This window comes from Perca fluviatilis, chromosome 13 (genome assembly GCF_010015445.1).
Source record: "Perca fluviatilis chromosome 13, GENO_Pfluv_1.0, whole genome shotgun sequence".
Classification (NCBI taxonomy): domain Eukaryota; kingdom Metazoa; phylum Chordata; class Actinopteri; order Perciformes; family Percidae; genus Perca; species Perca fluviatilis.
In genome coordinates, this window is record NC_053124.1 from 25,778,956 (window position 1) to 25,798,450 (window position 19,495).

General features: G+C 40.0%; 3 protein-coding genes across 7 annotated transcripts; 1 reads left to right on the forward strand and 2 right to left on the reverse strand.

Annotated features, from left to right (window-relative positions):
• Window positions 1-1,019: 1,019 nt before the first annotated feature.
• Window positions 1,020-5,844, reverse strand: slc52a2 (solute carrier family 52 member 2). The gene is made up of 4 exons (XM_039819249.1): window positions 4,948-5,844; window positions 3,233-4,082; window positions 2,971-3,094; window positions 1,020-1,604 (listed from the first exon to the last, which is right to left on the reverse strand). Exons 1-4 carry the CDS (start codon window positions 5,096-5,098, stop codon window positions 1,386-1,388), a joined length of 1,344 nt encoding a protein of 447 aa, XP_039675183.1. The 5' UTR covers window positions 5,099-5,844; the 3' UTR covers window positions 1,020-1,385.
• A 117-nt stretch (window positions 5,845-5,961) lies between these two features.
• On the reverse strand, window positions 5,962-14,659 carry LOC120570736. 5 transcript variants are annotated; one of them, XM_039819245.1, is made up of 4 exons: window positions 14,579-14,659; window positions 11,404-11,503; window positions 10,903-10,969; window positions 5,962-9,150 (listed from the first exon to the last, which is right to left on the reverse strand). In XM_039819245.1, exons 3-4 carry the CDS (start codon window positions 10,961-10,963, stop codon window positions 6,614-6,616), a joined length of 2,598 nt encoding a protein of 865 aa, XP_039675179.1. In that variant the 5' UTR covers window positions 10,964-10,969; window positions 11,404-11,503; window positions 14,579-14,659; the 3' UTR covers window positions 5,962-6,613. The 5 variants fall into 5 exon arrangements, with proteins under 5 accessions (XP_039675179.1, XP_039675180.1, XP_039675178.1 ...); XM_039819246.1 differs by lacking the exon at window positions 14,579-14,659 and adding an exon at window positions 12,232-12,650 and having other exon boundaries at window positions 11,404-11,498; XM_039819244.1 differs by lacking the exon at window positions 14,579-14,659 and adding an exon at window positions 12,232-12,650.
• On the forward strand, window positions 12,392-19,132 carry fbxl6 (F-box and leucine-rich repeat protein 6). The gene is made up of 10 exons (XM_039819248.1): window positions 12,392-12,484; window positions 13,326-13,937; window positions 14,598-14,756; window positions 14,884-14,947; window positions 15,325-15,456; window positions 16,515-16,622; window positions 16,744-16,857; window positions 17,531-17,762; window positions 18,044-18,287; window positions 18,489-19,132. Exons 2-10 carry the CDS (start codon window positions 13,405-13,407, stop codon window positions 18,616-18,618), a joined length of 1,716 nt encoding a protein of 571 aa, XP_039675182.1. The 5' UTR covers window positions 12,392-12,484; window positions 13,326-13,404; the 3' UTR covers window positions 18,619-19,132.
• The last annotated feature ends 363 nt before the right edge of the window (window positions 19,133-19,495 follow it).

Consider the following 19,495-nt stretch of genomic DNA (forward strand, 5'->3'; position numbering starts at 1 on the left):
ATGATGCATCTATGATCTATCTATTGTTATAGTTCAGGGTTCCACCACAGTGTAACACTCTGGATACGAGCTCATTTCAGTATTTATCCTATTCTATAATAACCTTTCAAAGATCATACAGGGAACAGCCAAAACATCAACACTACTGTTTAAAGACAAAAAAAGCTTCAGGACCTTTTCAACAAGACTTTATTGTTTACTAGTCATTTCGTATCCTTCATAATACACTTAAAAAAAAAATACAATAAGCACCATCAATCATTTAACTATTCAAACAATCAGTTCATTTAAAGTCAGCACAGAATTAAACAGACTGATAAATTAAAAAAGCAGGATTAAAAACATAAAGTTCAGGCAACGTTAACATATTCTTCCTCTGTTAACTTTTGTAGAGTATAATGAAGTTATTAAATCTGATGGACTGTAGCAGCATGGTTAATCCTTACAGGGTATTAGTGCGTATCAAAGATATATTATTTCAAAGACTGAAATGACACAATCCCTTGTTTACTATAACTGTTCACTCATTCCTTTCTAGGCCAGATATTGTTCCCTTAAGGTAACATTACATAACTGTATATTTAGAATTAATACAAAACCGAAATGACTGGTAATTAAACTATTATTTGGTATAAACACGATGAGAAACCGTCAAATCTAAAAAAAAGCCTCTTTGAAAGTCTTGTTTTAGTACACAAATAATTTTGGTATGATCTCAAGGAATGTCCCTGCATCTATGAACAGTTTATGTATAGCAACACATTATACAATTTTCATAATGCTGACTTCAGCACATCTGAATTGTATATCTATTTGATGAAATATAATTCATATTATACGCAAATCAAAGGGAAGAGGTAGACAAACATTTGAAAATAGTCACTAAAAAAAAAAAAAAACACCACTCGCTGTTCTGTAAACTGTTAGTTTGCAACTAACAGTCTGAATATTTCTCATGAAATAGATTCAGGAGCAACAAATGTGGAATAATAAGTTAATGATTGTGTCCCTGAGTATGATACTTTTCACATGGTTTATTATTTTGGGGAAAAAAACATCAGCTGCTGATTTTTCTATAGTAAAACTAACAGAGATTCATTATAAAAATAAAAAATAAAAACACACACACAAAGCACTTGTGGTATTACTGCATCATACGCTTTTTACATCCCCTTGTCCAATGTGCAGCAATACAATGCTCTCATTATCTGGAAATGTTTTCACAGGTCAGAGGCCTCTGAATCAGGAGAGGATGCCTCATTGGTGGCATGATCCACAACCGGAAAGATGAGGCCAAGACAGATGTGGTGCTTCACTTAGGAGCCCCAAAAACTGGGCTAAAACAGTAATTTCCCATGAAAAAAAAAAATGAATTGAGACATGTCTCACTCCTGCTTGCTGCAGTTATCCACACATGCTTGAGCCTGTTTAAACACGTGATATACGCTGACCAGAGGGAACATGGTGAGCGCTCCGATAAGGGAGCCGGCCTGGATAGAGATGCCGCACCACAGCAGGGCAGCGTGACCCGCCTCGTGAAGCAAAGTCCCAATCACCACCTTCAGATAGGAGAAGAGGCCGGTGAAAATAATCCCTGAAATGACCTGTAGGGGGCACAAGCAAGTAGCTGGAATCAGTGGTGGACACGGTGAACAGGGAGAAAAAAAACAGACACCACGGATAGCCGACTTTAATAACTGAACGATTAACAAACCATGGCAACATCAAGTGTGTCCCAGCCGCGTTCATTACTTTTTAAGTTTCCCTTGGAAACGGTTTCCATTCTCGTCTGTGCTGCTTGCAGTGCGTTTGTTAAGGGGTTAAGCTCTCAGGGCCACGGTAGCTATCACCTTTTCCAAACTGAGCTCACCACTACAAACAATCGAGAAGAGCAACAAAAACAAAACGCATACAAAAATCTCTCATGTGAAATAATCAAAATCTTCCTAACTTTGGCGGATACATTGTTTTCATTTAGGACACCACTTCTAAAAGTAAGAAGCTGATTGAGAAATTAGGTTTCTTGGGGTCTATAATACTTCCTGCATATTTATTGATTAAATCAAAATGTTGCTACTTTTAGAAAATGTTATTCAGGCAAAGTTCTAACATGTCTGCTTGTGTTTTGACAACTTTGACTTTGATCAACTGAAAAAAAAATTATAATTCTCAAAGTAATGTGTTGAAAAAAAGTTTAGTTTTAGTTTTGGGACCGAGCTGGGAACGACACTACACCAGAGTTAACTGCGTTCCATTTAACCCTTGTGTTGTCCTTCGGGTCCCAGTGACCCGAAGGACAACACAAGGATTATGTACTTCCGTTTACTTTGTTGAGAATTGCTCTCTAAACCCTGTTTCTTGTAAAGTAAGTAAGGTTTATTTCTAGAACACATTTAAACACAGTTTAAGCTGACCAAAATGCTGTACAAACAAGAACTAAGGTGCTGTATTAACCCTTGTTTAGAGAGCAATTCTCAAAGTAAACGGAAGTACATAATCCTTGTGTTGTCCTTCGGGTCACTGGGACCCGAAGGGCAACACAAGGGTTAACAAGTCGGATTTTCATTGTGGGGTTATCTCTAGCCAGGTTAGCCATTGATAGCAATACCAGTTGATAACAACGAATTATGCGGTTTTTTGTGCATGCAAACAGCGTAACACGTCCACAGACAGAAGTTGGACAGGACTGTGTGTATGACTGATTAAGTGAGACAAAAATAAGACAGATGTGCTAATAAACTGTATGTGTAGCTTTCACTGCTGTTGATGCACGGGGCATCCATGTTGGATCGGGGGTACTGCAAGGTTGTCGGACTTCCCAACTTCGAAATCAGAGATCAAGGGGCGTTTCTGACTTTGACCTCGGAAAATCACACTTCCGAGTACAAATAGAACATACTATACAACCGGGATATTGTGTCGATATATTTTAAATGATACCCAGCTCTAGAAATATGTATCACCACTCACCACTAAAGCCACACCAGCAGGGTTTCCCAGGAGTGGAGGACAGGGGCTGAGTGCTGCTAACGCCAGGAGGTATGCAGCAAATACTCCCCCTGCTAAAGACAAGAAGCCCAGACCAGTGGAGGACCTGGAAGACAAAAACGGGGCCAATCAAAATACTGTAGCCAAAGTTATTATAAGGAAAGATGGTCACAACTATTAAATGTAAGCGTCTTACAAATATTTAAAAAGTAATGTATGTGTTTAATCACTCATATTTTCTCACCTCAGGACAAAAAACATAGCTACAAAGCAGGCCAGGGGGTTCGCTATGTTGGCAAGGACCACAGAGAGGTGAAAGGTCATGGTGCCATAAGGCAAACAGGAGAAACTCTGTACAGATGGCAGGACCCCATTGGTGAGGGCATTGGAGACTGCGAGCAAAGACAGCAGGTAGATGTTCCGCTGTGTCCAAAATGTCTGTGGCTGTTCCTCCACTTGCACCTGATCCTCAGACACCGGTGTCCCTCCGTTGTGTAGCGGGTGTGTTTCGTCTCCATTCTTTTCTGCTGCTAAAGTGTCAGGCTCCTGTGGCGGTGCATTTTCCTGTGACTCTGTCTGCCTTTGCATTAAAGCCTGGAAACTCAGCGCTGAGATTGACAGCATGACGCACAAGAACCAGAAGAAGTTCTGTGCAGGAAAGTTCTCTTTTAAATACTCTGGCTGCACTGTGCTATTTACAGTTTTACACTCCAGCTTGCTAACGCCTTGCCCTAAAGCCACTAAACAAGGAAACAAGGCGCTGAGGCCCTGGCCAATGAAGAAAGTACGAATGTACTGGGGGGGGTAACTGAACATAAAAGGCAGGAAGGTGACGTTGGACGTACAGCAAACAAAAGACAACACAAAGGTGAAGAGCAGGAACACCAGTGACCTTTCTTCTTCAGCTATTGTGACGGTGTGTGACCAGAAAACAGCCAGGCAACCCGAGGCTACCACGGCCAGCACCTGGATGCAGTGGATGACGAGGCGTTCGTTTAAACGTCCTGGAGCACAGTGGTGTGTGATGGTCACTGCTATTGGACCAATGTTCCCAAACGCTATCAGCACTGAGATATAGGCAGGCAGGTTCCAACCTAAAACAAGAAAATACAGTTGTCAGTTGGGGTAATGAACTATAGGTAATACACACAAAATTCACTTTATTTTTTACATCTTAAAAATGTAACAATGTTTTGACTGACAACTGGTGCTTTCAGAAAAACTTATAAACGAACTTCTCTTGTACTGAATATAAATTAGGATTTCCAGCAATTACAATACATCAGCAACAAATTCAAATCTATAATCTGCTTGCAAGACATATCAAAGCAGGTGTATTCAGATATTTTTTGCTTTAGTAATAGTAGCAATACTACATAGCAAGTAAACGTGCTGCATGACATAATTACAGCAGAAATCAATTTAAAGTATCAAAAGTAAAAGTACTTATTTTGCAACAGAATGACAACTATTAAAAAGATGTATTATTTAGTTATTAGTAGGGGTAATGGATTACTGTGCATATACTGTACATATAACTATATATGCTGGTGGGTAATTTAATCAATACATAATGAGTACATGTGTTTCCCTCTAAAATATTATGTAGAGGCATAAAGTTTCGTTCAAATTGTACGTTATGTATAATACTGTTGTGCCTGTAACTACGATGCGTTATGCTTAACATTTATATTTCGTCATTCTGAATTGAGAAACCATCACAATACTACAACGTTAATAGGCAGCGTTAAGGTTGAATAGCCAACGTTAGGATTTCATTTGGTGACGTTATAAGCTAACACCGCCAGTCCCACTGAAGCCACCAAATGATATTAAATAATAAAGCAAAGAGGTTCAAATAATGTGACTAACGTTACGTTTTAATAAAGTCTTAAATCTTAAAGACCAAAGGCCGGACCAGATGAACATGTCATCTCAACACGAAGTTAGAGGACTGACCTTCGGGCAGCACATTGACGACCACTGGGAGCTCGAGCCACAGACTGTTTACGGAAATCCAGGACCCCATGGCGAACAGAGCCACCAGCACGTGGGTTACCGCCGCACTGCTCAACCATCTACCAGACATGGTACCGCTTACTCCGACCATAGAACAAACTAGAAGCTGGTAACCCGTTTGACTTAGTCTGGATAAAACGACGAATGTGTTCTTGCACTTCCTTACGCAAAGTTCCTGCCCCTTCGGTTGCCTTCATTACCCTCGTAAATTCAAGATCACAGTTGAAACGGTTTGCGTATTCAAGTGCCTCTGGTTTATTTATGAATCGCACAAATTGTGCACCAGTTGAGTGGCCAAATGGTGTCGCTACATGTTTTTCCACCTTTAATTCAAACATTTTCCCGCATCGAGATAATACAATGGACTATATTTTTTATTGTCAAATGTCTACTGCTTGTAGGACACAAAACCGCGCTGTTTATGCTCGGTCCCTTCGGGGCGGTCAGTTTTCCAAGAAAGTGAAGGCACCATCGTCATCAATCCAACCAGTGTTCGTTTTCCCAACCCTGACAAGTGATGCGGGCGGCGTCAGAGAGAGCTCATTCAAAAGTAATAGTTTTTAGTAATTTTTTCCCTCTAAAAAGGTTACACTTAGGGACTTTTATTTGACAATGCGTTGTTGTTTATGATGTATGCACTGAGTTGCTGTAAATATGTTTATACTGTATGTAGTGACATCGGTTTCTTTACATCTATACAACTAAAGCAAATGCCTGTACATCAAATCAAATGGTTGGTGTCATAATAAGGATTGGGACTAGGTTGCTTCCTTTTTTGACAATATATTTGGAACAAAATGAATCCATTAATGCCTTGACATTTGGCACAATGACTCCAATAAGCCTCTCTCATTATTGCCCACAGTGCCTGGGTTTGTTTTGTAACCCTGAACTCTGGTCTGAATGACTAGATAGCCTAACGTTTTCTATTTATATCACACAGATTGACAAAAATAAGTGAACAAAGATGTTTATTTTGTCAGAGTTTCATACAATATAGTTTAAGCCAGCAGTGGTTATCAACTGACTTCTGCATGATCTCAATGGGTACAATCTCATAAAAAAATTACTTCTCAGCAAAGAAAAAATAAAAATAAAAAAGCGGCTAACTTTCTAGAAAAGCCTTGTTACAATACATCACCATGCACATCATGCAACCATATCAAAAGTGTAAGGGCCGCAAAAACCAAACCTCATCTATTGGCATTAAAAATACAGTAAAGGTGCTGACACACCAAGGAGACTGTTGGCCATGGGTCCAAGTTGCCTTTTGCTACTCGCCGTTTTTCCCCCCAGCAGATTCAACATGTTGAAACGGTGAGAGGAATCCATTTAATTGGCTACTTAGCTTAAGCAAATTAGTGCACAAGAATAAAGAAGGAATGTAGGAAAACAAGTAATCAACAGTCGAATGGGCACACAGAGAAAGCTCTTGTCATTTTTCATCTTTATCTCATCTGACATTATTGTATTTGTGCAGAAATATTGAGGTCATTGTGTGTATTTTTGACTGGTTTGTAAATGAAAAAAATCATATGAGGAAGTTACATTAACATAAGTATTGTCTATCTCTCCACATCACACTTTTTAGATGCAGTGAAAGCTCTCATGTGTGGCTGTTTTCACCGTAACCAGTTGCAGCATCTGTTGCGTCTTGGAACACAGGCTTTGCTTTTGTCTTTCTAGGCGCCCAAACAAGAGAGTACCCAGGTTTAACACGAGGAAGTGCGAGCTTCAGCTTTAACACCATTTGTGTGCTGTTGTGGAAATCACAATACAAGTTTGGGTCTGGGTTGTTTAGTATCATTTTCTGGTACAAGATCTCACAACGCATCGCTTCCCGTTTCTCAGCTCTGGGTTTTCCGTCGAAACGCAGCAGCATTTTGTCGACGTCCTGCTGTGACTTGCATGGCCCTCCGTTTCTGCTCACTGTAGCGATTATGTAATCCCTATCCATGTTCTCCTCAAGCTCTTCATGTACCTTTGGTGCCTTTTCTTTTTTACTACCGATACCTTTCTTCATCGGAGGACTGTAGGCCTCTTTTTGGCCGGTGTGTGTATTCTTCTTAGCTTGCCAACCGGAAGCTTCATCAGAGCCATAGTCGTCAGATGAACCGGATCGGTCATCGTCTTCCTGAGAGCTGTCCAAGCTCTTGTAAGAGCGTTTGGAGGACTTTGGAGTTTTTTCCTTCTTGTAAGGGTACGCCTGGCTGGAGGGATATTCTGCCATCAAGACAGAGAATGTGCAATCTACAAGTTTCAAGCTCAAATCTGGTGAAGGAACTTGAGAAAATGGTCCTCCTGGCAGGAAATCCTTCAGATGTTCCTCAGTGACAGCAGCAATCACCTTTATTATCCTCTTCAAGCAAGCTCTGATTAGGTCCCTATTTGTGCGCCACTGGCCACAGAAATGAAACACTCCATGAAAGGTTTTCTCCTGCAATGGGAACTGCAAAAAAACATTTGTGGCCCCTTCAGGTTCCAGCAGCGTTGAAGGATCTTTGGACCAATCGAGGTACTTTTGGTAGAGACAGAGGATGTACTGGCTGAAGAGCGAGTACTCTCCTCTGCTTTTCAGAAGCTGCCAGTAAGGGCCGAGGATTTTGCAGTAGACGATGGCAAGAACACATACAAGGCTCTGTATCACAGAATCATTAGCATCAGCGGCAACACACTCCAGAATAATGTTTGGGCATTCGTCGTTGTTCATTGACAGCAAATCAGAGAAGAAAAGAGCCATCTCTTTGTGATGGTGGATAAGACCCGCTGCAGCTTCAAAGTAGTTGTTGAATCGGTTTGACTGGTTTGTCGTAAGTCTGGATGGATTACCTTTTTCCTCACAAAAAGCTACCCAGTGTTTCCTGTAGTTTTGCGTGTCACGGGTGCTCGGGCTTAAGATATCACAAGCCATGTGGATGTAGCGTGAAGTGGCGCTCTCTGACAAATTCACAAAGTTCTTGAACTTTGGAAGCTTGTCGCGGCCCAGTTTCTCTCCCATCGACAGAGTGATCTCTCTTTCAAAGTTCATGATCTGCTTCTCCACGGCATCATGCATGTCAACGAGGAAGTTGGCGTTGCAGTTTAAAAACACCGCGGGATAAACAAGTGAAATGTCTTCGCTGAATGTGTCGAGTTGTCTCTCAAATTCTGACATGGCTGGATGCTCCCTGCATGTTAGAGCATACTGATTTTTGAGGAGATCTAAGCAAACTTGCTTGCATGCTTCGTTTTTTCCACCGTACACACTTGACATCTTTTGGACAGACACCATTGCAATGTCAAGTAGGGTCAGCGCCTCTTCTTTGTTATCTGAGGTTTCGTCTTCACTGTTGGACTCATCTAAATCCTCATCACTTTCATCGTGCATAGAGACATCTTTCAGCCTGTTCATCTCAGATTCCTCATCTTGCATGATTTCATAGCTCTCGTACTCCTGCTTGATTGTAACTTTTTCGTAATGTATTGGGTCGTCTTTTTTAATGCGTTTCTTCGCAATTAATCGTGGCATTTTTTTCCGCACCAGTTCAAATGGACTTTGAAGCACATTTTCCATCGCTGCATTTCTCCTGTGACTCCTTGTTTCATAATTGCGGCAATACTGTTTTAACTTTTTTATCTTGGTTCTAAGGACTTTATATGCCTTTTGAGTGTCCCCATTCTTACAAAACTCAGGGTTGAAGTTTATAAGCCAAGTAACTAGAACAACTGGTGCAATTCGCTCCCTGGTGACAAAGTTGCATAGCTCGAGAATCAATCCATTTGTGACTTCGATTGACTGCGCTCGCTCTGAAAAATCCCTCATTTCCAAAAGATGTTGTCGTTCAACTCCGATGCTATCACATATTGGGCCAACAAAGTTAAAGTTGACGTCTGATTCCAAGAAAGTCCGCCTCGCAATACTTCCCAGACTCAAGGTTGTCGCGATGCCTCTTTCAATCAAACGACGGAAGTCAGCTGACTGATGACTGGGGAAAGTTTTCTTGAGCCAATCTAAAACGGCAAGCCATGGAAAATTATTTTCCTCTCTCATAAGTCCTACTTGAATCAACACTCTGTTCTTGCATGGTGCGTTTTCCAGCTCCAGTCCTTCTCCCGATTGAGCACCAATGAAGTCTGCAACAAGCTTCCAATAGTACTCATCTCCTAAAAAACAGAAAAGGTGGCAAGTGAGCAGAAAGTAGTGCTTGACAAAGAGGCGAGTTTACAATTTTTAATGAAAGGATGGGTGGAGGTGGGAATTGCTTAACCCTTGTGTTGTCCTTCGGGTCCCAGTGACCCGAAGGACAACACAAGGATTATGTACTTCCCTTTACTTTGTTGAGAATTGCTCTCTAAACAAGGGTTAATACAGCACCTTAGTTCTTGTTTGTACAGCATTTTGGTCAGCTTAAACTGTGTTTAAATGTGTTCTAGAAATAAACTTTACTTACTTACTTTACAAGAAACAGGGTTTAGAGAGCAATTCTCAACAAAGTAAAGGGAAGTACATAATCCTTGTGTGGTCCTTCGGGTCACTGGGACCCGAAGGACCACACAAGGGTTAAGGGAAACCTGTGATTGAACTGGATTACATGTATTTATTTGTGCTTTCTGATGAATAGCAATGTAACCACTGAAGATGCAAAGTATGGGGATTATGCTATAAAAACACAATTAGTTAAAGGTGCTGTAGGTAAGATTGTGAAGATCCAGGACATAGCCAACATTTTTTAACAATAGGCTCGTTCGAGATGAGCCAGATCTGCACAGAATCGATCACCGGCGATCGGCGCCCAATGCATGCCGGTTAGATTTGTGTCCGACTTGATCCCGACTTGCTCTGACGTCATGCACACGTGGGCAACGATAATCTCACGAGACCAAGGCGGCCGCAGTTCTGAGACACAGGCAGCGCAGTTGCTTTTCACCAACTGCAAGAGCCAGGTGGACGCAAGTGGACCCAGGGCATGCTGGGAAACGCCGGCCTCTCAGCTGATCGAACAGCTGATTGGTTCAGAATCGACTCAACATGATGACGTTTTATATAAACTTTTTATTGATTTTGAATCGGAGGGATTTTAACTGCGATTTGTCTGATTTAAAAGCTTATTCCTTACAGAACACCTGTTGTGTGGCTGATAGTTATGTTTAGAAGTCAGAGAGACTAAATCTGTTCAGATTACAGATCATCTACAGTCTGTTTTTAATTAAAATCAGCAACAGATCACATGTAGAGAATTTTGACAGCTACTCTGTCATAATAAAACCAACTGGAGACTGTGTAGGAGCTGATATATGGGTCTGATAACATTTTATTAAATTGGAATCGGACCCGAACGGACCACTGTGTTTGTGTCACTTCCTGTTCATCCTGAAGGCTGCTGGAGTCAGCTGGAAAACTGTCCGACTTGAGAGCGGACTTTTGTCCCCGCCCCCCGCTGCTGCCGCCTGCTCTCGTCTACTTTACAGGCGAGGCGCAGTTCATCTCGAACGAGCCTATTGACAACTTCTCAGTCCCTCCCCCCTTTCTGCTAAAGCCCAAAACTGTCTCCTAAGCCCCTCCCCCCACAAGGGAGAATGAATGCATGCATGTGCATGAGCGGTGATTGACACGCAGTTAGACACCCCCACTGGCCCTGATTGGTGCATCTGAACAGGGAGCGGTAGATTTTTGCAAAACGCACTACAGGCTGTAGGTGGTGCCAGAGGAGCTGGATTTATTTTTTATTACCTGCTTCATTTAGTTCTACTGGAACATAGGGTCAGTTTCAGCAAATATGACAGAAAGTTAGTTTTATAAGTCTTACCAATCACACCTTTAATTGCTGTTAAACTGTTTAGTAATACATGTATTATATAGAGATTTAGGTCATAGTCATCAGAATAACAGCTTTAGTACATGGCCATTTTACTTACTCAAATTATTTTCAGTTACAGCCGCTTTACCACAAAGGGAGAAATCTTGGCTCTCCTCCATTGAGTGCTGTGTTAAAAAAAGAGACCGTAAAAAAAAGTTGCAATCCTCAGCATCTAGAAGAATAACGACTTAAAGAAGAAAGTCAATGTCATTGTGTACAGTATGATTGTACAGTTGAATTATGACTTGTGTTTCATAATGTCCACCATCACACTATAAGTGTTATCTATGTATTACAGTTAATTATAGCTATTTTTGTATCAGTTTGCCATGCCTTAGGGTTCATTTACCCTCATTCAATCCTGACAAGCAGAGTAAACGAATCTGAATGCTAATACTACAAATGTATCAATCCATCACAATGGAAAAGACGATAAAGTTAGGCAAAATTGCATCATGACACTAGCAACGAGTAATAAACGTATATTTATTATTTTCAGTCAGCGTGTGTGCCCCTGAATGAGTAAGGAGATGAAACAGAACATAATTAAGTGTCATACTTTCAGTGTTGTCCTGTAGAATGCACCCCTGCAGAAAAATGTCTCCCCTTGAACAGCTCTGCTAGGATACTGAGGCTCTGTAGGAAAAGTAACTCCTATCCTGAAAAAGACAATGAGATGTAAAAAGACAACAACAACATTTTACTCATTCCAATGGTTTAGGTGGTGGTGTTGAATTGTATTATGTTGTACTAAGGTGTTTCTAACACTAAGCCTACTCTTATTGCTATAGAGTGGACACAATATCAACAAACGCCTCACATTGTTTCACAATACAGTACAACAGCACCATAGACTAGAGCCACCAAAACAGTTTCTACAAAACCTGAACATTATAACCTTGGGTTTATTGCAGGGACGTTGTATTGGAGTGCATTATTTATGAGAAAGGAATAACATTGCCTAATCAACTGGAAAATTAGTGTACATCGATCTTATTTGGTTCAACCTTGTGGGAGTTGGGGGTCCAATCCATGCAGGAAATCGTCTGCCCATGGAAGACTAAGACTTTTCTTTCTTTCCCATAAAATTCTGATATTAATAAAAACACCAAGACGATCTCTGCGGTTTACTGGCTCTAACTGTGAGCAGATAATACAAGCATTATCGCTGCATCTGCAAACGAGTGCACTAACTTACTCCTGCATGCTAATGTTAGCTTTGGGAGCAATTTGCTAGTGTTAGCAGAAACTTTGCATGCAGGAAATAGTTTACTGTACTACAATAATCCGTGTAAAATACCAGATCAGAAGCGCTGTACTACATGCTGTAGCATTTACAAATAATTTCAAATGTACAAACGGTAGCATTTAAAGCGTACTCTCTTACCCACTAACTACGTTACACCGCCGTCACTCGTCTTCGTTCCTCAACCTCACAACAAAGTGCGGTGGACTCTAAACAGTGGGCTCTGTTCGGTGATTGGATAGTTTTACAGAAGGCGGGCTGTTGTCGAGGTCTCCCCCAATCACAGAGGGTATGTGAAATGCATTGTGGGTTTACTACTGAGGTTGGAGGTTGCCAATTGGTTTGGTCGGTTTTGGTGTACTAGCAGCCCATATACTGTCTATGCTATCAGCAGGTAACGCAAAATAGCAACGAAATACGTTGTGTTAATAGTATTATTTGTCAACACAGAAACGGTTGTTATGCCAATGTTCAGTGGCGTTATGTTACATGGCGACTCGTTAACTAATTAGTGTTAACGTAAGTTAATTGTATGAGTAAAACGTTAACCTTAGCTTAGCTCGTTAGCTAACGTTAACAGACAATTTGATTCATTTAGCTAGCTTGCAAACAAATTTACGTTGCCATCGATGATATGTTGTGTAAATGCTTAGTTTGTATTTCACGCCACAAAAAACGTTGTTCAATAGTTGATGTTAATTATTCGATAGTCTTTCTCTCACTTTATACAATCCATGATGTGACTGTCTGGTCTTCCGTTTACAAACAATTGAGGAAGCGCACGCAGCTTTCAGATAGAAAACACAGTTTGAAAACGATTACTTTTATTGTAGTTAGTAGAGCAGTGATTCCCAACCAGGGGTACATGATGGTGATTGTGCTGTTGCCAGGTGGTACATGGAAAGATTGAAGAGCAGCTCAACTAATTTGAAGGGGAAAAAATAAGAAATGATGTGCAGTGCAGGATTCTGCTGTACCATCCCCTGTAGTTCAGTCTTCTACACAATATACTTAACAAAGTCAGTATTTCAGTCACAATGTGACATTAGCATGATTAATGTAGATTTTTGGTGTACTGTAAATTAGACGCTAGATATGATTGATCTTACGAGTTATTTTGTTGTATTTACTTTCTCCCCATCCACTCTGCTGCATGATATGATGTGTACATAATATTATCATCCACAATAAATCACCACACATACAGACTGATGTTTTTGTGATTCTTTTTTCAGATGCCTTTATGTCACCTCTCAGCCAACATCTGGTTTTCTTTGAATGAAGTTTGCGATTAAGACAAGTTAGCAGCACACAATGGATTCCCCTGAAACAGAGGCTTCAACCCACAGTGAAAAAAGAGAAGACACTGCACCAAGCACATCAAATACATCAGGTCAAGAAGATGGACCAAAGCCAAAAAAGGTTTCTTTTAAGAGGACCACTGGTAAGCCTGCAAATGCAAAAGCCAAGAAGCATAAAAAGGCAAGAGTCTCCAGGCCTGCCCAGCTTGGCTACACTGTCCATCAAGGGGAAGATATGCTTCTTGTCATATCAAGTTCTACTTCTCAGTATGATGGTTCAGCATGGACTCCCCCAAAGAAGGGAAGCAAAAAGAAGAAGCTAACTAAAGTAAAATTAAAAGCTAATCAGATTAAGAAAAAAAAGACAGTCCGTGCCAAGCCTAAACTGGCAAATAATCCAGTTGCCAAGGAAAAAGAGGACACTAATTTGTTAATGCTGCAGAACGCAACAGATCACAGATGGGGTCAAAGTCTTCCTGAGGAGGTGCTAATCAGTATTTTTCAGATGGTGGTTGTCCAAGATGGCGCTGTACCATTCCTATGCAGGTAATAATCACATGTGATTGTGTAGCTTAGTGTATACTTACATATACAACATTTATACTATGTCCTGATTGAGATATAGCGTATAGGACTCTGAGATCCCTTATTTCAATATTATCGTATGTCGACTTTCAGTGGAAACGTATGACGATATGATCATATTCTGTTATAGCTTCACAAAATGTTGTCCTAATGATTCTAAAGCTGTATTTAAACTTGCAAAATACATTTATACATGGGAAGAGTTTTGTCTGTTTTAATGCATAATAGTTTGACACCTTTTATTGAATTCAACATCACTTTCATTATTTTAGAAATTATTCTGTATTCATTTGCTATATCATGATTAGAACTGCGAATAATGCTTATTTTCACAAAAGTTTAAACCGCAGAGTTTTGTTGCCGTTAATCATTTGGGCCATTAAATGCAAGAACATAGCAAAACATGGCCATCACAATTTCACGGAGCTCAATTTGACGAAGACCAATAAAAACAGCAAATATTCACATTCAGTTATTAAGGAAAATAATGTGAATGATATTAGAATATATAGATATTATATATCATCATATCATTTTCAATGATATCAACCAGCTGGAGCACTGTGCCATAAATTCCACTCAAAACTAAATACATTTTTTACTTCTGTGTTTCTGGTGTAGGGTGGGCAGAGTTTGTCGTCTGTGGAACGCTGCTGCCTCCAGTCCGGTCCTGTGGCGTAAAGTGACTGTGGGTCACTGCTGGATTGCACCAGGGAAAACTCAGCTACCTAAAACTGAGAAGAAGATTAAGGACACTTTTAACTGGCTGGCACAGAACAGGTCTGTGTTATTAGTTTTATGATGAGGTTTTTACATATACATTATGCAAACTGTATTCATTTTGTGCTTAGAGGCCTTGAGTTTTTTTTTTATATCTTGAAAAATAAATAAACTGCTTGTTCTCTAGATTCTCTCAGCTACGAGACTTCTCTCTCTGTCACTGGACAAAGAATGTTACCTATGCAGTAGAGGTATGTCATCAAGATTAGATGGTTTTTTTTTATTTTTTATTATTGTTTCATAAGCATCTGAACACAAAAACTTAGCCAATTAACCAACCAGATGGAAAATTAATTAGGCAACTATTTTGATAATCATTTTATTGTTTTTGTTTTGTGCATCAGCAGATGAATCAATAATGAAAGTAATTGCTAGTTGAGTGCTAATAGGCTGTTTGAAGACTTTCAAACTAAAGTTTTGCTCTAAAATAAGAGAACCATTTTTCCATTCTATTTGTTTTTTGTTTTTTTTACTAAAGTTTGTCTGATAAATTATAGGTTGCCATTTTTATCAACACATTTTACATTTGCCGTGTGTTTTTTCTGGCATATGCTGTGATCAAATTTAGGTTGTGTCGCAGTTCTGTCCTCAGCTTCACTCCCTCAAGCTCTCCTACTGTACAGGCCTGACAGCGACAGCCTTCCACAGCCTTGGTCTGCACAGCCGGTCTCTGCAGAGCATGGATCTCCAGTATTCAGAGGTAAATTTAGAACCAGAGAGAGAAGAAGAGAGAGAGTAAGAGAAAATGGTGCGCAACAATCAGCTGTTTTTCCGAAGGGATAGTCAACAAGTCGACTCTTTAGATCAAATTGTGGTCACCGCTACATATTTTCTTGTCTTTGATTTTGGTAGTTGGTTTGGTAGTCCAAACTTTGGACACTTTCTGTCGTTTTCTCCAGCCTGTCTCTTCTCTTAGCCCCTTAAGGTCCAGACACACAAAGCCGATAATCGGCTGTCGGACAGTCTGGGCGAGGGCAGTGACTCAAGTCTGTTCAGTGCCGTCGTCCGTCCAAGGGGCCGTCGGCCTTCATTTTGGCCGATTTGACATGTATAATTGGCAGGGCGGGCACTGCCGGCAGTCGGACTCAAATGACCCATCTGATTGGTGGAGTGCTAACTTGGGAACGGGGAGTGGAATGAGCGTGACTAGAGTCTCTCAAAATCTGACGAAAATCTTTTAAACTGACCTTTGTCGATCTGAAATGAAGACCGATTCAGCTTAAAATATTTTCAGAAACACGTTTCGGTGAACTATTTTAGTATAATATGAGATCGTATTCTGAACAAGCCGCCATGACAGTCTGTCTTTGAATTTCCGGAAAACCAGACCCACGTGACGCGTTCGTCCAATCCGCTGGCGGTTTTCATTTTTGGGCGACAATACAGATTAGAGCCGCTTGCTGTTATGGAGACGTATTACGTCTCGTCGTTTGGTGTGTTCTGAGGCACTTTTTGACCAACTCGGGGAGACTAATCAGTCCAACTGCCTTTTCTGCCGAGGGTCGGCCGTCTGGTCGGTGTGTCTCAACCTTTACGGTCTTTGTTCAGTTTGTAATCAGTCTTCATGGCATGTGTCGCAAGCAGCGTCAGCCCGGTGTGCGACAGTAATAATCCTCCGTGCGGAAACACCGTGAGCGATACAACGTCGGTAACATTAATTAAACGAAGCTTCGAGGCAAATCATCGAGGATTTTTAGTAAACAAATTATTCGAGTTACTCGAGGAATTGTTTCAGCCCTAAACTTGTGTTTGTTTTAGTTTCAGGTTGAGGGACTCCTGGAGTACCTTGAAAATCATGGGATCCAGATCAAGCAAATTTTGTTCACTCATGGACTAAAGAATGACAGACTACTGACTGCCATCACTGTAAGCCCCCCCTACTTTTTCTCTCTCCAGACTGTATGTCTTTTGCATGCATTACACACAGCCCAAGCTATGAAGGACAGATAAACTTGGTACACTCAACATATCATATTTGTCTTTTCAGAAGGGAAACTGTCCTGATTTGGAGTTGTTGGAGGTCAACACAAAGCTGGACAGTAAAGGCTGTGAACTTCCAATTTGCATCCAGGCACTACAGATGGCATGCCCTAAACTGAAGGTCAACAACTAATATTTCTAATATAAACTAATATTTCACTTCTCTATGTCAATGTGACTATTGTGACTATATGTAAATGTGTCTGAATTGCGATGGTTATTATGTTTAATGTATCGGGCTCTGTAGTTTCCTTGATTGCTGCTAAATGAAAAAACTGACCATCATAAATAATACATTTTTAAGCTCTTGTGTACGTATGAAGTGTAATGCTTTAAGAGCTGAAACGATTAATTGATTAGTCGATCCACAGAAAAGTTATTGCGTCTTGTAATTAATTGGTAATTAGTTTTGATAAATTCATTGTTTCAGTCATTTTTCAAGCATATAGAAGTCGATGCTTTACTTTGTCATATATCACTGTAAACTGAATATCTTTGGGTTTTGGACTGTTGTGGGGACAAAACGAAATATGTGAAAATGTCTCCTTGAGCTCTAGGCAAATATAATGGACATTTTTCCCAATTTTCTGAAATTTTTTATAAGCAAATGATTAATGTATTAAATAATGGGCAGATAAATCAATAAGAACACTCGCTAATTGCAGCCCTAAATTCTATCTTGTCTATTGTCAGTGATACATTTCACACTTTTCATGTTGCGTGTCAGTGCATGATGAATCCGTATACTGTGTGGGCGCCGCGTTTACCCATGAATCTATTCGACTTCCCATCAGACCTTCCGGATGCTGAATGTCAGACCTCTGCATAAGATGATGCGTAATGGTGCAGATTCAACATTAGGCTTCCCGTTATTGGAAGAGCTGTGTATCGCAACCACCTCTTATTCCTACATGACCGACAAAGATTTGTGGGATATCCTCTTTGGCTCCACCAGGCTGCGGGTGTTGGACCTGCGAGGCTGTTCTCGAATCACACCATTCGGTCTCGCAACACTACCCTGTCTTGGTAGGCCTAACTCATGCAATCTCTACTTTACCTTACGGTCAATTTGGGGTTATTAAGTAAACACTTAGTATGGTATTTTTATATTTAATCCACAATGACATGAACATTTATTGAAGTCATAGAAATTCTTACTTTTGCTCTGCTTTTTATACTGAATACTCTTTGAGCTCTTGTACAAATGTATAGTTATTAAAAAATAATGTTCACAATATCAGTGATCTGAATTTGCATTAAAACTCATTTATTAATTAACGCCAACTTCCTTTGTTGTGATTTGGCAGAGCTTGAATGTCTGTTCTGGGGACAGTATTTCAACAGCAATGTCACGTTGTCATCACCTAAAAAAGGGCTTCACATGGTGACCCAGAAATGGAATCGAACACTGCAACAGCTTGACATCGCAAATCAGCTCTTCACAGAGGAGGACTTGGAAATAGCGATGAGTCACCTTGCTCAGGCCACAGAGGCAGATACCCTGCGCTCACTAAACCTGAGTGGGACCAGGATCACACCACCTGCCCTCAGGTACTCAATGTATAGTTTTTAATCTTAACTCTACTAGTCAAATAAACTGTAAACGTAACCTTTTAAAAGACAATCAGCAGGCATGCAGAACTGAATCAAGCATTCACATTTATAAATTCTGAGTACTGCAAGTTTACAATTATTACTATCTTTTCAAGGATTTCACAACAAATAAATTGGTATGTGTACTTTATTTTGCAGGCCAGTCATTGGCCAGATGACTGCTCTTAGCTACCTCAACCTTTCATCCTGCCGTTATCTTCCAAGGGGAATGAAGAGAATTTACCGTGGCCAAGAAGACATTCGTCTGCTGCTGGACAAATTGGAGTAGTCAATGTTCATATTCATTTCGTTCCAGAAATGGCTTCAGGCATACGTGCATGTCTTAAAACACACCTCTTTGTGGATAATGTTGTTTAAGTAATGTGGATATTTTACTCACAGGTCTTTTTGTAAATGTTTTATATGAAAACTGTTCACACAAAACAGACAGTTCATGCAAAAGCCCTTCTTATCGTGCTAGAAAGCAAGGGTTTGGAATCCAGTGACAAAGCCTGTTGCTGTTGTATTAATGTCAATTAATAAAAGGTAAGATAAATCTTAAATCTACATGTAGATTTAAGGGGTGACATTAACATGTTGGATTTTAATACATTTATAGTCACCTCAAATGTTCTCCTAAAAGGACATCCAGTTGTGTATACCTGGATTTCTTTTATATAATATTTGACTTTTTCATATTTATATACTTTTTGCACCAAGTTACAATAATTCCAGACAAAACAATCAAGAAATATTTGACATTAAAAATAAATGTTAATTAATAAATAAATAAATGTAATTAATTGTTTGTTTTATATTTTCTTTCCACTAGAGAGTGCTGTACACTCAAGCTAAATTTACAGAATTGCCAAATGTGGTCTGTCTAGCTGCATTCATGCAGTTGTCGAGGACATTCATTCAAGTGTTTCAAGTGAGAGACATATTTCATACTCTTTGAAATGACAAATGTTTGCATTTGATTTGCTTTACTGTTTTTGAACAGGAAGTATTATGAGTGTTTAAGTGCTCTAAAAGTTGTCCAACCCATGTGAGGAATCTTCAACCAGGAAATTATTTTACAATATGTGTTGTACTGATCTAATAATAGTTCCCAAAATGGTAAGATGTTCACAAAAAATTGCTAAAAGAAAGACCAGATCTAGTAC